At 36.1% G+C, this 21,268-nt stretch overlaps 1 protein-coding gene across 9 annotated transcripts in view; it reads left to right on the forward strand.

The window, feature by feature from the left end:
• Positions 1–1,399: 1,399 nt before the first annotated feature.
• Positions 1,400–21,268, forward strand: part of CABCOCO1 (ciliary associated calcium binding coiled-coil 1) — a 243,173-nt gene continuing 223,304 nt past the window's right edge. For all 9 annotated transcript variants that reach the window (XR_008630321.1, XR_008630320.1, XR_008630323.1 and 6 more), the window contains exons 1-3: positions 1,400–1,501; positions 10,530–10,636; positions 16,615–16,784. Coding sequence is in view for 5 of the 9 variants with exons in the window: in XM_055140475.1 (XP_054996450.1) it covers positions 1,421–1,501; positions 10,530–10,636; positions 16,615–16,784 (358 nt within the window). In the remaining 4 variants the exon portion in view is untranslated. The remainder of the gene's footprint in view (positions 1,502–10,529; positions 10,637–16,614; positions 16,785–21,268) is intronic.

Raw genomic sequence — 21,268 nt, forward strand, 5'->3', positions numbered from 1 at the left:
TTATCAGGCTCAAGGGAAAACTACCACTTAGGGGTTTTTCTCCTTTCCTTAGTCCAATAACTTAATTAACATTACTTAATTCTACTTCTTAATATTAGTTATTTTGTATGAACACAGTAAGAGATACATTAAGCTTGTAGGTTGGCTCTCCTGGGGACATCTTGCTATAGATTTCAGTCTACAGTGCTCAGGCCAGATTAATCTTTTCTAAATCTTAATCTAGATGTCACATTTTTTGGTCATGACAGAATTTGCCCATGAAAATGCTCTTAACTTATAGTTAAGTATTATGACAAAGCGATATTTACAAGTTCACAGAGTCTGATTAGGTGATTGACTGGTTGGGGAGGCAGAGCACAAAGAAAGAGCTTACAAATAAGCACAGAGAAATGGGAGCACTGCGATGGGAGTAACCCAATAAACCTAAGCTCCCTGTGACAACACAGAAAGAACAAACCAACGTTATCCTACCAATAACAGATAGCAGGCACTGCTCTAGACATATCCATACAATTGCACGTCAAATTCTCAAAGTAATGCTATGGGGCAAACATTATTATTTCATTATACTCATGGGGAAACTGAAGTACTTAAGTAGTAATGCTTGATTTTCACAGTAAGCTTTCTACATAGTACCTCCCATGCAGAAAAATGCAAGGAACGATGGGGTGTGTGTGTGTGTGTGTGTGTGTGTGTGTGTATTTTAAATTTAAAATCGGGTATTACCAGCCAAGGAAGTCACTATAATGCTCACACTATATTCTTACACCACGAGCTATACTTTCTAAACATTATAAAAACTCAAACACATGTAAGTTGAAATAGTACAATGATCACTTTAAATTCCATATTCGATTTTGATTCATCTACTTTCTAGCTATTGACCATGCCTTGCACTCTTTAGTTTTCAGTAAAACACAGGCATATATTCACATAGCATTTCCAATACTACGCCATTATCACTGAATCTTTCACTCTGTATCTCTAAACGACAAGGAAATCATTTTCCTTCTGAACACGCAATAATACCACCATAGTTCCTCAAAAGTTACCAGAATTCGCTAATATTGGTTATCAATGATCAAGTCCTTCCTTCCCCAAAGAAAATCAGCCCGTGTTACTGCTTGTCAAAGACTTGGATTCGTGCATTAGGCTCTTTCACCGAAACCCTTTCATTTACACTGCATTTCTCAGTGTCCACTCTTATTCAAAGCAATGTCTGTCTCTACTGAGGCTGCAACCCAGTCCCGCGCCTTCCCCTGTGAGCTCTATCTAGTCGGGGTGTCCAGCCTACCCATTCCGGGGCGCAGCCCTTTAACTGGCGCGGTGGGGGCCGCGCTGAGCGCAGCAGCCCGGCCCGTGGCCTCGGCCCCGCCCCTGTTGCCCAGGCAACCAAAGTCCGCTTAGCTCGGGTGAAATCATGGCGGCGTCTGTGGGCCAGATTCCCGGGGGGACGACCCCCGTGGCGGCGGCCCCGGTGGGAACCATGGTCGAGACGGAGGTACTGCGCCCCTTCCCTGTCCCCGCGACCTCTGAGCATCCGTCCGGTCGTCCCCTCAGTGTCAGGGACTCGGGCTTCTCCAGGGTGAGGCCCCAGGCGTGGAGCGGGCCGCGGTCAGGCAGCCGGGACGGAGGGGCCGGGACGTGGCACTGAGCGGACCCGGGAGGAGGAGAAACGGGGGCCTGGAGTCAGCCGCTGGTGTCCCCCGCTCCCCTCCCAGCTGGGCGCCTGACTTGCCGCCCGTGGTGTCTGCACTGAGAATCTCGACCTTCCTCCTGCCTCAGATGGATGCTAGCCAGGCCAGCGGGCTTCTCCGCTTCACCCGGAATAAAGGGGGATTGTTGCAATGCTAAGGAGCCACTTCCAGTTTGGAGATTGGCTAGCTAATTTTTTTTTAATTTTTTTGTAATAATCGCAGTCCCTGTTGCTCAAAAGATCAACTTCATAGTTAGTTTATTAATAATTGAAAGCAATAAATAAATGCATGATAAATGGACTGGACTAAGGAGGAGTAACCTAAAAATCGACCTTTAAGTTATGGCCTTAATTACTCACCAACTATTTTGAAGAAAAGTTTTTTTTTTTTTTAAACCTATTTGGGCCTTGATGGCACTTGTGTAAAATATTCTAGTCTTAGGCCTCTCCCAACATCAGCCCTCAATAATGAATGGGTTTTAAGTAAGTTGAGTTACTCATAAGCTTTGTACCCTGAAAATTTAATTATGAGTTTATCTACTGTGCCAGATATTGCTAAAAAGCATTAAGCCTTCACACAGAGTCCATCATGTTAGTGAAATTTTATTTTTCAGATCTTCAGTCTCTGATGGTGACTAACGTTATAATTAACATTGCTGTGTTCAAGTCCCTTATTAGTCTAAATAACATTCATTGTACGGAAGATGACTATTAGCTTATAAGTATTGCAATTTTATAAATTGAATATTTATAAATGAAAAAACACAGAGCCAATAATTCAGTGCCTTGCTCAGAGATACACAAGTTGCACCCAGTCGAAATTTTTCTATTACTATGTGCAGACCGCTAAGGCATGCTGACTCTCCTATGAGCCTTTTTAAATTAACATACATTAAAAATACATTTTAATGTGATAAACTGGTTAGTTAGCCAGCTACTCCCTTGTGATTGCAATGTAAGTAATGTGATTTCAAAAGTGGCATAGGAAATTTCCCAATTAAATTGTCTTATTTAGATATAGACCAAAACTTGATTATGAAAATGTGCAGTTGTCTGGATGCACTTACATATACTTTCCCATGTAGATAATTCCTTTTTAAGAAGATAACTAGTAATTTAGAATATTAACAAGTAATTTAAAATATTAATATTAATATGCTGGAGCAATAGCATAGCAGGTAGGGCCTTTGCCTTGCGCGGCTGACTTAGGTTCGATTCCTCTGTCCCTCTCAGAGAGCCTGGCAAGTTACCAAGAGTATCCTGCCCGCACGGCAGAGCCTGGCAAGCTACCCGTGGTGTATTCGATATACCAAAAACAGTAACAGCAAGTCTCGTAATGGAGATGTTACTGGTCCCCACTCGAGTAAATTGATGAACAATGGGATGACATTGCTACAGTGCTACTATGCTTCAAAAACAAATACCCCATAAATTTTAAGGAGGCAACGTGATATGCTGGGGAGGGGTGTGATGGGGCTTTTTTTAGTGACCAGGTGATTCAGCCAGCTATAAACCGTATGTGATTATCTGCTATCTCAGTACATCCATTAACTTTTGGATGCACTCTGTTCCCCATAATATGCAATTCAGTATATTCTCAACATTTTATTTAGTGACAAATGGAAGAAATAAAATTGAAGCTTTGACTCACCTTGATGTTTTTATCTGCTGAGCAGATAGATTAATACCCTGTGTAGTGTACCCTCATTTCTCTTATGAAAGCTGAACACCTGAGGTACAGGTAGGTAGAAAAGATAGACGTTTCCCTTGCCAACCCTCTCAGATCTCAAGGCCCGAAGTTCTTCAGCTATATACAGAAAGATCTAAGATCAGATTCTTTCAGGCTTGATACCCCTTGAGACCTAGTCCTGTTATGGTAACCATTTCTAATCGATTCAATATCCAAAATGGTATAGTCTATAAACCATCTTATCATAGGAGCTAAGTTGTAGTAAAACATTTCGCTTCTTGTCAGGTTCATCAGAAATGAAGTATAAGCTTCCAATAGTCTTAGATTTCCTATTTGTTAATTGTGGCCAATCCCTTGAATAATAACAAGCAATTATTCCACTCACATAGTAGGCACAAAATGAAAATATAAGTAATTAAAATCCTAGGTGATCTAACATATGCCAGGAAAGGTAATTATCAGACTAAAAGTCTATTCAGAGATACTGTGAACAGTAGACATAAGACACACAGGTCCAGGAAAATATTTTTTTGCGTGTGACATTACATTAATTTTACTTGCCAGCTTTCTGAATTAAATATCTAAGCTTCTTTAATAATATTTTAGCCTCTCTTTAAAAGGCAGTGTTTAAACTTGACAGATGTCTGTATAAATGCACAAGAACCCAGAGAGGGGAACAGGGAGACAAAAAATCTGAAATCCAAAAATAAATCTTCACTACGCCTAGATTGTCAGTAAAAGGAATTTATCAATGTTTATAAATGAATTCTGAACAAGTTTAAAATTGAATACTTAGAATTCAGTGGTCAGTTTTCTATCAGTATTGGGCTCGTAAATTGACTTCTAAATAGCTTCAGAAATATTTGGGAAATATAGCTATGTGGCATATTTTTTTCATTATAGTTTTATTGAAACTTACTTAGAAAAATGTGAGGGGAGAGAAAGAGAAGCTCATGTTCGAGAGAGAACACAGGCTTCTCCAGAGTAGGAATAAGCAAACAAAGAAACAAGCAAGCAACCAAGATACATGTTCAAGGAGAACATGGGCTGGAAGAGCAAACTGATAACTTTTTAAGAATTACACTTACACTGGAGACCTAAAACAAAATGTAAATGATTTCCTAATGCTTCTGAATAATGTCCTGAATGTTACTCTTGCCATTAAGAGTTGACATTTATTCACAGCCTTTGGGGCTTTATCAGGATAAGAGCACTCTTAACGTAGTCATGAGTGGAAAAAAAGATACCACTGGTATTGGAGATACAGGTCCCGGACACTGCAATAATTTCTCTGTGTTAGTTGGTCCCTACAGACCTTAGAATGCAGTCTCCATCATAGTCAAGTTAGAGACAAACATTTGGGGCTCAACTTGAGCATCAAGATCTGATTGTTATAATTTCAGAACCATTTAGGAAGTGTTTACTGAAGTAATTTTCAGCACAACCTGTGGGGAGATTTGGGGAGAAAGCTCTAGAACATCCAAAATTCTGTTGTGGAAAGAGTACTACTATACCTCAAAATAATTATATGCTGTACCTGTATTGTTTAGACACTTAGAACCTCTGGGTATTCTGGCATTGGTGTAAGAGATGTTTTGGGCTTGACTTTCTCACTGTATTAGTCTTTGAGTTTCCTGTCTTATTTAAAAAAAAAAAATCCCACAGCTTCTCTAGATTCCAACCTTCTTTTCAAGTTGCCCAAGTCATCTTCAATCTTTTCCTAATATTTAAACTTTGATGAAATAGGGTTTTAACATGACAAAAATGAATTTTGGTCCAGTGGTGCCGGGGGCTACACCTGATTCTGTCTCTGGGGTTACTTCTGATAGTGCTCTGGAAATCATTTGGTGCTAGGACTGAACCCAAGCCTCCTCCATGCAAATATGCACTTTGCCCATTGAGCTAGCTCTCTAGCCTATTCTGATAAATATATTTTGTTTATTTAAATTAGAATCTGTCACTGTCACTGTCATCCCATTGCTCATGGATTTGCTCAAGTGGGCACCAGTAACATCTCTATTGTGAGACTTGTTACTGTTTTTGGCATTTCGAATACGCCACGGGTAGCTTGCCAGATTCTCCCGTGTGGGCAAGATACTCTCGGTAGCTTTAGTGTATAAATTTATTAATGATTTTGTTACCTAATTTTAGTGGTTGTTTGAGTTTTTGTGTATAGACCACTAGCTTCTTAAAAATGATCTAAAAATGAATGATCTATAATTTGCAATTAGTAGATTAAATGAATTTATATATTCTTGCCTGTAAGGCAGAACTTCAAATGTAAAAGCTTCGAAAGGAAGTCTTCCAGGTTGAGAGAGATAGCTGAACTAGTAGAAAACATACCTTGCATATATAAGGAAGGCCATGACCTGAGTTTGATCCCTAGAATCACACATGTGTGCCCCCCCCATACCCCCAGCGCCCCTCCTCTCCTCCCCACCATAGTATCACCAGGAACTTCCAAGCTTACGCTGCTGAGTATCATTTGTAATCTCCCCCAACCTCAATCTACACTTTATGTCAGCATGAATGGGTATGGTCGGATGGTTTCTTTTAATAGTCGTCCAGCTTAGTTGACATTCAGTAGCTCCAGTTTTTTCCCTTCTGGTTACTTTTCATAACTTTTATTTTCCTAAGAAATTGCTGAAGTCATTGGACTGTTCTAAAGTATTTCCACTTACTAGGGCAGATATTTAATTTTTTCTTTATTTTTAATCACATTTGCCAAAACTTTTCCTATTTCATTATTTTAAATACCAACTCTTGTTTTTAAAATATATTTCTCTTGGGGCTGGAGTGATAGCACAGTGGGTAGGGCGTTTGCCTTGCATGCAGCCGACCCGGGTTCGATTCCCAGCATCCCATATGGTCCCCTGAGCACCGCCAGGGATAATTCCTGAGTGTAGAGCCAGGAGTAACCCCTGTGCAGAGCCAGGTGTGACCCCCCCCAATAAAAAAGCAAAAAATAAAATATATTTCTCTTTCTTATATCTGCTTCTTAGCATGGCCAGGATTACTGTGAGATAGTGAGATAGTGACAAAGGAGCTCTCTAAACTTGAGTGGTGCTAAAAAAATATCCCTTAGACTTGATAATCTATTTTTAAGCAAAAAATTATGTTGAAAATATAAATTAGGGAAAGAAGCCTGTATTTGATCAAAATGATAAAAAGACTGGCTCAGTATCACTATTTTTTCCTTTTCCTGAAGGCTCCAAAATGGCCTGATTTGTTGCTAGCTCTTTAGGGTCAATTGTGTGCCTGCCTGTTTTCTGTGGAACCCTTCTTTAGTTGTCTTTGGGGGAAATGTATTATAGTAATGAACATTTATTTAAACCCTTACGACTCATAAACAATTGATACAAATCACTGAATGCTTCCATTCTAGAAGGAAGATATAAACAATATGGAAACTTTAGGTGGCACCCGAGAAAGAAATCAGAAAAGATTACCTGGCACATACTATCAGGCTGGCAATTTTATTGCCTCCGGAATAACAGCTAAAATCCACCAGGTGGTGGAGTAAAATGAGTTACAGTGTGGATTAGCTTAGAAATTTTCCTAGTCAGAGATGTGATTTTACAGTGAGGGCTGCAATTACATATCTACATTCCATTTAGCCTATTCATGAGTGTTTTATTATGTGATATTTAATTTTTCTAATCACAATGTGTGTTAAAAGAGTAAAGATTTCTATCCAGTTTACCATTACTAGCGTAAGGCAGTATATAAACAAGTAAACAAAAAGATCTCGTTAAAATAGGTCCAGGAATTCAATCGAAAATGAAAGAAAACAGATACCTGGAGGCAAATCATCATACAAGATGATTACCTTAAGTCATCAAGTCAAAGTAATAAATGAGGCACTACTATTAGATATTTTAGCTATAATTATATTGCTATGAAGGTTATTATTGTCTTCCATTTTATACAGCTCCTGTGAGACTTGTCTCTAGAAATTTTTCAAATAAAATAAAATTCTTCTGAATGTATAATTTATCTTTTGTATATTTATTTATTCATTATTAATAACTGTAGCACTCTTCTCTATATTGAAACATTATCAAATTTATTTTTAACATGAATACAAATTTAGGTGAAAATGACTTATTTTAAATCACAAAATTAGCAGAGATCAAAATATTGTGCAGTCGCCAAGTCCAAGCTCAGCTTTTTCATTATGCTTCATCATCTAACAATGTCATTACATGATGGAGATGAATTCAGACACTCAATTAACGACTTATGTTGACATAACTAGAATCTGCAGAATTCTAAAAAGAAGTAAAAGATTAATGACTGTCTCTGAGGAATTTACAATGTTCGGGGATTGACAGTACAGAAATAATTACACTTTTCTGCTAATAAAAAATTATATATATAGCCAACAAATATTTAAATATATCGCCATATATTATTGATGAAATACTATCCTATCACTGAATTGAGTGCACTTAATTCAATTTACTAAAATCTATGTGCCAACTAGTTGCTAGGATTATATTAGATACTGTTAGGGCTGGAGAGATGGTACAGGGATTAGTGACTTGCCTTGCACGAAGCTGGCACTGCTACTGGAGCATTCTCCCACCTCCTCACCCCACCCCACAGCACACAAAGCCAGAAGTAACCCTACACCCATAACATTTCAGGGTCTGGTCCCAATCCAAAAAATATGCTATATTTTTTTTCTTGAGTTTTAACATGACCTAATTTAGTGTAATTTGCTTATCCCGCATTACAAAATAATGGCTAATTATATTAAATAGATATGCTTAATATAAATATGGTAGCACATTTTATTTCTAACAGTGTTTTTTTTGTTTTGCTTTGTTTTGTTTTAAATCAGTGCCATTGCACCTATGGTGCTCAAAGCTTGGAGTGCAATTCAGTGTAATTCTCAATGGGGTAGTATAGTTCTGATAGTTCAATGCTTGAGCCCAGCATGTCTTGGGTGCCACACTGGTGTTTTGTGGTGAAGTCATTCCTGGATCAATCACATATTAGGCATATGCTCTATTTCTTTCCTTTTTTAAAAAAAAATTATTGATTCACCCTGAGATATAGCTACAAGCTTTCGTGTCTGAGTTACAATCACACAATGACCAAATACCCATCCCTCCACCAGTGCACATTCCCCACCACCAATATCCCCCGTATACCCCCACCATTCCCACCTTCCCACTGCCTCCATGGCAGACAATATTCCCCATACTGTCTCTCTACTTTGGGACATTATGGTTTGCAATGCAGAACTGAGAGGTTCTCAATTTTGGTCCTTTATCTACTTTTGGCACACATCTCCCATCCCGATCCATTCCTCCAACCATCATTTTCTTAGTGATCCCTTCTCTATTCCAGCTGTCCTCTCGCTGCAGTCTCATGAGGCAGGCTTCCAGCTATGGGGCAATCTTCCTGACCCTTCTATCTACCTGACCCGGTCTTGTGTTATGTTACTTTATACTCCACAAATATATGCTCTATTTCTTGAGATATCTCCCAGTCCCTATGATTTTGTAACTAAAATTATAATAACCCAATATTAATTTTCAAATATTGATGGACTGGATCTATAGCACAGCGTGTAGGACATTTGCCTTGCATGTGGTCAACATGGGTTCGATTCCTTTGTTCCTCTCGGAGAGCCCAGGAAGCTACTGAGTATCCCACCTGCACGGTAGAGACTGGCAAACTACCCATAGTGTATTTGTTATGCCAAAAGCAGTAACAAGTCTCACAATGGAGATGTTACTGGTGCCCGCTCGAGCAAATCAATGAACAATGGGATGACAGTGCTACAGTGCTTTTATATCTATATGTTTATTTAGAGGCCGCCCCAAAAGCTTCCATCCCTCTTGGAGAGCCTCGAAAACTACCAAGCGTATCCTGCCAGCAGGGCAGAGTCTGGCAAGCTACCCATGGTATACTCGATATGCCAAAAATAATAACAACGATGGCCCTCATTCCCCTGATCCTGAAAGAGCCCCCAATACGTCATCGGGCTACACTAGCACACAACAGGGACAAATGGAGATGTTACTGGTGCCCGCTTGAGCAAATCGATGAACAACGGGATGACAGTGATACAGTGAATATTAATTTGCAGACATTAAGCCATTTGCAGCTGACAATAAATGGGAACTCTGGAATATTTCTCTACCCTTAAAAAGAATAAGGGAAATCTGAAATGTCATCAGGTTAACTATAACAAAATATTTCATTGTATTTCTTATTAAAAATTTATTCACATGGAATGATCAATAACTATTTCTTGCATTGAGAACATTTGCCTTGCCTCCTGCCCCCCCCCTGCCCGAACCCCTCGGTGCCCTGTGATTTTATAATCCTTTCTTTTCATAGAGCTGGAAATCTTTTTTTTTTTTAATCTCTCTTTTATATTCTCATCTTTCCTGCCCCCGTCAGCTCTTTATTCTCTGAATTTGGGGCAGTTTTATCCATTTTCATACTCAGCAGTGCCAATCAAACCTCCATATTTAAACTTGGCTTTTCTGAATCTAGCATTTCTAATTAACCTCTAAAACATTTTTCCTTTAGTATGAAATTCAGCCACTGAGATCAAACTTGTTATCCTGTCTTGTTGTTGTTGTTGTTGTTGGCTTTGGGGCTCAAATCATGATTCTCAGGGGCTACTCCTTGCTCTGCACCCAGGAATTACTCCTGACGGTGCTTGGGGACCACATGGGATGCCAGGAATCAAACCCGGTCAGCAAAGACTGTGCCTGCTCTACTGCCTTCTCTTGTTCAAACCAGTATCATCTTCTGATACTTCTGTTTATTTGGTGTAACATTGGTATTGTTAATGGTTCAGAATATTCTGAACAGGATTTGGATGGAGATTGAGCAGAAGCTAAAACTATATTCTCTATAAGAAAAGCACTAGGACATAGTATTATATAGACTTTGAAAAAAACCCTTTTAGCTTTCCTTCAATGCTTTTGTCTATTTCATTGTCTAGCCATTTGACTTTTTGGAGAGGTACGGTTACATAAAAATAGGAAAATTCTTTCCTAGAAGACTATTATTTTAATACTCCTTTTCTGACTACAACTAATCCATAACAAGAAATATCTTTGATAATTGGAATTAAACACATGATTTAAATAATATATTGCATTAATTTGGTAGGTAAATTCTGAATCCCAAGAGCAAGAAAAGATACTGTCTCCAGATTTTCTTTCAGTTGACCAAATCACTGAACTGCTGCTATCAGAGAGTATAGATGAAATTCAACAGTAAGTACTTTACTATTGCAATCAATAGTTCTAATTCTGCATCTATAGGCTTTTTTTGCAAAATACATATTTTAGTTGTATACCCTCTCTCTCTCTCTCTCTCTCTCACACACACACACACACACACACAGATCTGACTATAGTACACAAAAATTCTTAGAAGACTGACTTTGGGGCCAGAAGGAGGGGAAGGAGGAAGATTTGGGCCACTTCCTGGGATGCTTAGCACTGGCTCTCTGCTCAGGGATCATTTCTGGCAGTGCTTGGGGATAAATGTGTTGTAATCAATTCCAGGTTGGCCATGTATAATGGAAGCACCATGTCCACTATACTGTCTCTCATACTCCACAACTGACTTTTTTGCAGTGCTTTAAGATCTTAATGGGAGAAACATATTGCAAATCAATTTGCTAACATTAACCAGAAGTAGAGATGCACTATTTCTAAAATCAGCACTTAGTATAATTTTCTTATGCTTTGCTCTTTATTAATAAAACTGATAGTCAATCTGGATAAGAACCTAAAGGACCAGAAGTCTCATCATAATAAAAGTTGTGTTGTTTTATATTGCTAATCAACACATTTATTATTTTGAAAATCCTGAATACTAACCACCCACCTATGATTTTTATTGGATATACTTAGCCAACAGAGTACTCTGATATCACACACTTTGCTTATCAATATAAACATAACTGAATTTTCAGGCAATATAAAAATATGTTTACATTTTATTTTTATGGGCATTGATTTCTATAATTGATCATTTACCTATAACTCTTATTAAATAGACCCACCAACACACATTTTTAAAGTTATTTTTAGTAGTCACTCATTTTAAATATCATTTTGCTATAATAATGGAACCTCGCTGGCCATAACATGGAGAGAATGGGGATAATGCAGTATTCTGTATTATGGTGTCTAATGTAAGATTTCTGCAGGCCAATTCTCCATATATAAGCAGGGTATTGTGAACCATAATGGACAAATAGAAAATGATGCTGTCAGTGGTTATCATTTGCAAATCTTACAAATACTATGGAATTGAGGTGATTTACAACTGAGAAGAAAATATGACAGATATAGCAGCTGGAAGAGAAATCTGAGAAAGGAAAGCATATTAAGAGCAGGCGAATGACATTGACAGGCCTTTTCCTAAGATGTTGTTTACCACCAGTGCCTGCAAATCCTTCTAGAAATTCTGGTGATCTGTGATTGGCTGCATGACTTACTATGTGCATCTTTAAAAGGATTTGTCAGTCAATTAAAAATTTCACAGATTTTAAACAAGTATATCATGGTTAATTTACCATATTTATAGATGTAAATGTTCATTGGGAATTCTTATCTTTAGTATCACAATTTATTAGTAAAATGAATTTATTATATTAATACTACTGATTATTTTGCTATTTGAATAATATTAGTTTCTATCTCTCACTACTTCCCAAATTTATTGATCATTAAAGTTAAAAGTATGTATTTAATACTCTATAAAATAATAAAGTACATATGAAAAATCAAATATTTATTATAGCGTATTTTATGTTTTAAATATTAGATGAAGGATATTGTATTAAACGCAATTCATATTACAAGAAAGATATTACAAACACGTCTTTTAGACTTTAGCTTACCAGATCTTGAATTGTTTTCTTGTTTTAGTTTTTGGGCCACACTGAGCGATGCTCAGGGGTTACTCCTGCTTCTGCACTCAGGGATCACTCTTGGAAAAGGTTGGGAGACTATATGAAATGCCAGGGATTGAATCCAGGTTGGCCACATACAAGACAAGTGCCCTATTAGATGTACTATTGCTCTTGCCACCACACCTTAAGTGTATGTATGTATGCCATACCTGTGTGACAGCCTTTTTTTTTCTCCTTAATTATTATTAACTTTCTTCATTTTAAAATATCTAAATTCTTAAAGTATTTTCATCTTTAAAGTTGAGGTCTGTGGCAAAACTAAATGATATAGAGAGTGATACTAAAATTAGAGTAGAGGCTCTCTTCATCCTGGGAGGAACCCGTGTTCTCTCTTGAGCGCATTACTCCTGCTGTTTTTCTTTTCCGCTTATCCCTTACTCCTTCCCTCAAAAACCCTCTAAAATAAAATCTGTTACTTAAAAAAAAAAAGTTAGAGTAGCTATGAAAATAACCAGTTTTAATAGCAGGTTGACCTTTTTTAGAATATCTTACTCATAGAGTTCACCTAAAATAATCACAAATTTTAGGACATCAATTATGAATTAATGATAGCTGTGTTATATCAGGAGCCATTTCATTGTAAAGCAGTTGTCTTGAGTTTCTTTATCTGATTTATGTAACAAAATTCTGAAATGTTTACAATCACTCACTTTCCATTTAAAGTAGCATTATTATAAAGGGCAATTATATACCTTTCAAAGTGACAGAAATATAATTTAGGTGTCCTGTCATCAAGTGACACTAGAGTGACAAAAATCGTAGTCTCTAAAGCTATGAACCTATTTAAATAACTTATAGGAAATCAGCACGTTTCCTTACCTTTTAAAATTAAAAGTTGTACTCCATGAAAGCAATCAACCAGGTGAAACATGAAAATATCATTAAAACATATTTTTGGAGTACATTTCAAGTGAAGTTAAATGTCTAGCCATATTCTCATGATGATCTAACTAATATTAGTCATATATGTTTAATGTAGCCCTGATTTTATTTACCTATCTACCCAAATCATTTTTTTAAGAATTCAATTAAACAACAATTTAAACATAGAAATAACACTGAGCGATCTTTTAATAATCCTTCTTTAACAGCCTCCATGAGTAGTTAAGTACTTGCCATAAGGCGTGTTTCTATATATGCTATATTAGAAAAATTAAATGTATTGCTATTTTAAAAGCATGCAAAGTGATATAATATTTTACTGTAATTATTATAGTATTGCTTCCTATATCATGGTTATATATCATTCTCTTTTTCTTCAGTATTGCATATAGCTTGTAACAATCACTCCCGTCTCTCACGTTCCATCTTCCCTTATTACCAAGAGAAAAGGTTTACAAATTTGCCAATAAAATGCATGGAAACTTCACATTCAAATTTGTGCTGCCAGCACCTTGATTCGAATGCTTTTTTGCATAATCCATTTGGAGTGAAATGACAAAATGAAGAATAGGAATGAAAATCTTTAGCCTGTAGTTCATATTGAAGGTTAAAATTCAAACTGTAGTCAGGAAAGTAATTGGATGTGGGAGGAGAGAATTTCTGAGACGTGAGTAAAGAAAGGTGTTGGGACCTCAATGAGATTCCATCAAAATTCACTAGTGCAAGTAGTTGTCTATATTAATAAATATAAAAGAAAAGAATAGCTGCAACCTTTTAGGTAAAATATTTCATTTTTAAAACAGTAATATGCAGAAAGCCAAAGAGTACAATTAAGAGAAAGATCTACGCATGGAAAACAAGAAAGCATTAGGTTAAAATTAATGATCAGAGACAGATCCACTGTATAAAATAAGAGATTAAAAAGAGGTGATAAAAATGTGTAGCTAAGAAGCTTTTAAAGAAAAAACAGGAAAAATGAGTGGACGAGAAAACCAGTGTAGAAGAATTTGGGTTGTTGAAAATCAAGTCAGTAGAATGGAAAGATTTAAGGTAACTTATTAAAGATGCAGATTAAAGCAAGCAGATCTTAGAATATCTCCAAGAGTAAACCATTTTAAAATAAGTGGAATAAAATTAAAGTTTCGATTTTAGTTGCATAAAATATCACGCATTACCTTCTCTGTGGGGTAAATCAAGTTACCTAGGGAGGAAAATAATCAAGCAGGCCTCAAAATTTTCCTTAGGAGCCTTAGAGAGCAGGAATCAGTAGAGGGATAAGTAGCCAAAATTTAGAGTGTCATTAGAATGTGATTTTAGAATAAAATACTTATAAGGGGCTTTATTTTAGTTTTTCCATCTGGATTTTATTTTTATGTATTGGGTAAGGTGGGATCTCATTTTCTCTACTGATAGCCAGTTCCCCACCCATATTTTTTTTTCTTTTAAGAATCATGGTTTCTTTTGCTGTTTTGAAATACTATTTCTGGTGTATCCAAGTTCCCATATATTTAGGGTCATATATTTGGGGTTTGTTTCTGTACTTTCTACCTCTTCCATTAATTCTATTAAAATACCATAAGTCTCTATACTGTATGCTTTTGTACTTTCACTTAAGATTAAATGAACTTGTATCTTAAATATAAAAAGATAATTCTTGCAGTTAAATAACTGTTGAGTAAATTGAAGATATCTGAAACTTAGCCTCCCATCTTCCGAAGTACCTGCCTATTCATATCTGCTTTGCTTTAACCATTTGAATTCTGGCTTAACAAATGTCCCAGAATATTTTTAATTATGTGTAGCAGAAAAAAAAGCTTACAAAGATCTCAAAAAAATAAGTCTAGACACACATAATCACATAAAATACCACAAAATGGAATATATAGATTTAATCCATAGTTGGCTGACTCAAAACCTTAAAAACGGATCAAAACTGATTCCTTTATGGTTTTAATGGCTGTCAGGAAGAACTGTTTATTTTTTGTGTGTTTTTCTTCCACAGAAGAAATTCATTCTTTTATGAATTGAAACAATGGATATTAAAGTTAGTTAAACAATGCAATTTTTTCCAAAATTTGTTTCATCCTACAATATTTATTATTCTTATCATATAATTTATTTCAATATTATAAGTTACAAGAACTTCATTTTTATAGACATATGCACATTCCCTCAGAAACAGCATATAAATAACATGGAAATTTCCATCTTTGTAAATGATGGAAATTCCATCTTTGTCAAAATAAAGAGAATTTTGAAAACCCCAACCTCAAAATATAACAATGCTTTCCAGAAGTCTTAAAAACCTTTAGAAGTGTAGTAGAAAATAGAAGGATGCACAAGCTTTTAGATCTTACAATGAGCTAAAAAATTATATGTATTTTTCCGGGAGAGGTGAAAATTTTGACACTGATTTTCAAACACCCTTGTTTGCAACAGCAGGATATATAGGCTTAGAACAGATACTACCACATTTATAGGAAACATGGTTTAAGTGATAGAAAAAATGTCTCTGCCATGGTTATAAAAATATTTCCCTCATTTATTAAAATAAAAATAAAACCAACAAAAATTGACAAAAGCTAATTTCACACAGAAAGTGACTTGACTCATAAACAGTTCACAGTAGTAGAAAAGGAATATGAAAGAAATTTAAAAGAAAACAGGAAAAAGAAATGTCAGAGAAAGAAAATATTCTAGGAAAATGCAATAGTTATGAAAGCAGACAACAGAGTATTTTTAAGTATTTAATCATGATTTTTTAAATATAGAATATATTCATAGGAGTAAAACAAAAATAAAACTTCAAAGACAATAAAACAAAAGATGATAATGCATATTTTTAAAAATAAGTAAGAAGTAAATATATTGCAGAGTGAATTTATAAGCATCCTGAGGTAGAATTAATTAATACTGCTGAAAACAGTAAGGGGCCATGAGTGACAGTAATGAGAAAAGTATATAAAATGAAACAAATTGATTTGAAAACATTTTGAAGGTTAATGAGAAAATTATAGGTATGGTAAAATACACTTAATTAGAATTCTTTGAAAAGGAAAGCCACAAGATATATTTAACAATCTAAAACCTTTAACTAAAGCAGAAATGGAACGTTTCTGAAGATAAAATTGATTATATAAATGGAAGGGGGAAAAACTTCATTGAATTTCAGAGAAAATGTTTAGTAGTGAAAGATAGAAGAGGAAATATAAGGGGATTAGAAGAATACAGAGGAAATACAGAACTTTTGGATTTTGATATAATTGTGGCATTTTTTAAGGCTATTGGCACTATAGAATTTTAACTCAAATATTTTTTTCAAAAATTATAAAGGGAACTGCGTTATAATTTATTTTAATATCTGAATTTTTCTTTTTGTCACAGAACACTGGAAATTTTTTTGAATTTTAAAAATGTTAAAATCTGTTTCAAAGAAGCCATTGTTTTAGATTATTATGTATCTGGATTTTTGTGGAGTAAAGGAATGGAATTTACTATAATTCAATATTCAAGATTTATGACTCTACTACATATGTTACTTCATAATCTTAGCAGTAAGTACATTATATTTTTAAGAAAGGAAATTTAGTTCACTGTCTAAATTAATGTTCTTAAGCAAACGCTCAATTTTATTTTAATTCTTTGGGTGAATGTCGTTTCCCTAGGGTATGGAAGAGATGGGCTCAATATCCTCTCTGAGTTGTAAAATTTCAAATAGTGCTTAACAAGGCTAAAGTTCACTTAATAATACATTTTCCAAAGATGTTATTTTCATTAAAAATTTCCAGCACCATCCATTCCAAAAATATCAATTAGTTCAGATTCAGTTTTTTTTTATTGCTTAAACTCTTTTGTTCTCATTTTACTTATATTTCTATGCTCTCTCACAATGATAAAATAAAATGGTTTGGTCAATATTTAAAAAACATTAAAAACATTATTCACATACACCTGATTTTGTGGGGTTTTTTAATGCATAAAATTGGAATTAATTACTGTAGGAAATTTGTAAGACAAATTAGAAAATTTGTCTTCCCTGGGGCCCCTCGGAGGGGATGGGCTCCAGCTTCCCTCCCCACCCCAAGCAGAGCTCCCGTCGGCCAAAGATCACCAGAACCTAGCCACAGCCATGCTTGAGGCCCCTCTCCACACGTTCCGACGGGCTTCACGCATGAAGTTACTGGCAGAGGAACCCAGGTGTGTGTAATCCCATCAAGGGCCAACGGCCAGAGACTTAGAAGCAAGCTCCCAGGAGCGGGCGGCCGCTTCAGAGGCTGCACAATATCTTGTAGCCTACTTCTTCCTCTGGGAGAAACTGGCAAGCTTCTGAGAGTTTCCTGCCCACATGGGACAGCCTTGCAAGCTTCCCATGGTGTATTCATATGCTAAAGCCAGTAACAAGCTGGATCTCATTCCCTTGACCCTGAAAGAGCCTCTAGTGTAATATCCTTGGGAAGGCCTAGTTGAGAGAGACTTCTAAGATTTCAGGGAAAAGAGGAATGGAGAGGTTACTGAGCCCGCTGGAGAAATCAACGATTAACGGGATTTTGTGATTCGTGATTTGTGTGAGGAAATTTGGAAATTTTTCTTTGGAATAGCTTTAAACATAACGGCTTTCATTTGAGAAAAACAGACATATAACTGTTTTCTTGAAAGGGAGGAAAGAAGGAAGTCTATCATTCTTTCATTTCCAATCCTGTGCTCTATGTGCTAGGTGCTATGTTTAATTCTAATCTTTAACATAGATGAGCTTCAGTGCAACCCCTGTAGGGGAGGTTTATAATCACAGTCTCAGAATTGAGCAAGTAGTCAGAGAAAAGGGGTGCACAGCTGGGTAGTGGTAGTACTAAAACTGGAATCTTAAACCAAACCAAGAGACCAGAAGCAAAATACTAAACCTAAAAGTATTTGTATCTCAATGGAAAGATATGCTTGTATCGATTTTTCAATTCAAAAACTCATTTCCTCCCTCCTCCCTCCCTCCCTTTTCCTTCCTTCCTTCCTTCCTTCCTTCCTTCCTTCCTTCCTTCCTTCCTTCCTTCCTTCCTTCCTTCCTTCCTTCCTTCCTTCCTTCCTTCCTTCCTTCCTTCCTTCCTTCCTTCGTTCCTTCCCTCCTGCCTACTTTCCTTACCTCCCTCCCCCTCCCTCCTCCCTCTCCTTTCTTTCCTTCTTCATAATAATATTTATTAGAATCTTTGTCTGTCTTTATTTGGGGCAGTGAATGTTGATTGCACTCAGAGTGTTCAGGGCTTATTCCTGGCTGCTCTGTGCTCAGGGATCACTTCGGGTGGACTTAGGGATCTAGGAATCAAACATGGGTCCACCCCATTCAAGACAAGTGAACTATTACTCTTCATCCCCACCCTGCACCTGCATTCTCCCATGAACATATATCTTTTTATGTCTCTGTTGCTTACTTGCTCTTTTAAGCTTGTGTTCTCTAGAATGCATATCACTCCTCCCGCCCACGCCCACTTCTTTCTAATTTCATTCAGAAAAAACCTGGTTCACATAAAGAAACAAAAAATATAAAATATATGTTGAGAGTATGTCAAAGACTTTGAAGTGTCTATTATAAAACTGTCCACGTCCTAGGGAAACAGCTCAAAGAGTTGGATTGCATGCCTTCCATGTGGGAGTTAGATTCTTAGCCCTGCTTGCACCTCCTAAGCACAGCTGGGATGGCCTCATACTGCCATTGCACTCCCTGGCTGAACACTAAATTCCTTAGCCTGAGAGAACCAAAGATGTCTCCCGACCCACTAGGTATTGCCTGGGAACACTGCCTCCCACTCCCGACACACACCCATAATAAAAGTGCTCAAATAAGCCATTGTGAACATTCTTGAAACAACTGTTAGCATATAAATTATCATGAAAGAAATGTAAGATATAAAGGATCACATTACCAAATTCAAAAAAATTTAAAAGAAATAAACATAAATTTTATAATAAAATTGTACAGTGACAAAAATGTAAATCTCGGTGGACATCATCCATAGCAGAATGTAGACAAATAAATAAGGAAAACCAGTGAACTTGACGATATAGTGAAGTCAATTTTCTAGCTTGTAAATGGTATGAATAAAAATTAGATTGAAAAACAAATGAGCAAAGCCTCAGGGACCTGTGAGGCAACCAAAGTTCTAATAAACTTTAGAACTCTGATAGAACAAGAGAAATATGCACAGTACTGGATATTTGAAGAAACAATCACAAAAACTCCACTCATTTGACAAGACATAAACTATAAGTAGAAATACTAGGGCTTGAGAGATAGTACAGCAGAATGGTTGCATGCCTTGCATATGTCCAGCCTCGGTTTTATCCCCAGCACCACAATATGGTATCCTGAGTTTCCTGGGAATGATTCCTGAGTGTAGAGCCAGGAGTAAGCCCCGAGCCCTGCCAGGTGTGCTTCCCTCTCCCTCCCCCGCCCCACCATTCAACCCCTGGGCTCTTTGGCTGGAAGAAGAGCTGACAGGACTACAAAGAAAATATCTAAAATTTGTAAACTGGTCAAATCAGTAATTAAAAAATAAATGTAAATCAGACAATAAAAGAAGAAATGATGAAGGATAGCAATTTGTGAAATTGAAAACAGAAAGCCAATAGAGAAAATTCAACAAAACTAAAAAGCTTTTGAGAAGATTAATTAAGTCGATGAGTAGGAAGTAAAACTAAGAAATAAAAAATATAGCAGGGACAGATTGAGTATAAAAGAGGGAGTGCTATTACAGCCCTGACTGCCATTATTAGAATATTAAGAGAATACTGTTAATATTCATATATTAGAAAACAGATGAAATTGATCAGTTTCTTAAGCCACAAATTAACAAAAATCACTCTAGATAAAATAGATAATCTGAAGTCTTAAATTTTTAATTAATTATATATTTTGCTAAAACTTTGGAAAAAATCTCAGACCCAGCTGTTTTCACTGATAGAAAAATCTATCAAACGTAATTATTAGAATTATATATAATCTAATTATGTGCAATTGGATTATGTAAAATCTAAGAATTACATATAATCTGTTCCAGAAATAGGAGGGGAAAGATTCCTTCTAACTCATTTTTGAGGCTAGAATTATCTTCATACTGATACTCAAGAAAGAGATCAGAAATATTGGTCATAATTAGAGGAGGACTTTTCAAAACAGAAAAATCAGTTGTATTTTAATATTCTGGCAATATATGTTACAAATTTCTCACAAGTGGGGCAGGGATGTTGCTGAGACTAGAGCACATACCTTGTCTTTTGTGAAGCCCCAATTTCTCCAGCAATGTACATCATCACAATACCACACACAGATCACACATGCAAAGTAAGTTCTTATCTATAAATCTAAAAAGAAATGGAACGGATAGGATTTATATAATGAAATCTATAAAATCCTGATGAAAGCTTTAAGAAGAATGGAAGTAAGTTGAAAGACATACTGTGTTCTTGGATTTGAAGTCGATACATGGTAAAACATTGTCGGGGCCAGCGCAATAGTACTGTGAATAGGTTAGTTCCTTTACACATGGCCAACACAGGTTCCTTTCCCAGCATCTTATTTGATCTCCCGAGTTCTTCCCAAATTGCTCTATAGTTTAATGCAATTATCAGTACAAAACCCAAGATGATTTTGTCTTAGCGATACTCATGCTGATTTCAAAATTTATGTGAAAAGGCTAACACCCTTTTCTAAAGTAGCTAAAGATTATTAGAGAATAAGAATAAAATTGCAAAAATTATACCACCCAAATTGAAGACGTGCTGCAAAATTTTGCAATAAAGTAAATGCAGTATTATAAAATGATAAAAGCATCATCTAATGGACAGGCAAAACGATTCAGAAATACTTATGCAAAAAAGCAGTCTTCTGATTTTGGATAAATACACAAAAGCAATTCAGTGGCAAGGATAGCTTTTCTTCTGACAAATATTGAAGCAGTTGTCCATCTGTATTAAGAAGAAATTATGCCTCAACTTAAATTTAACATAATTAACTCAAACTGTATCACAGAGATAAATTTAAGATGCCAAACTA

This window comes from Sorex araneus, chromosome 5, assembly GCF_027595985.1.
Source record: "Sorex araneus isolate mSorAra2 chromosome 5, mSorAra2.pri, whole genome shotgun sequence".
NCBI lineage: Eukaryota > Metazoa > Chordata > Mammalia > Eulipotyphla > Soricidae > Sorex > Sorex araneus.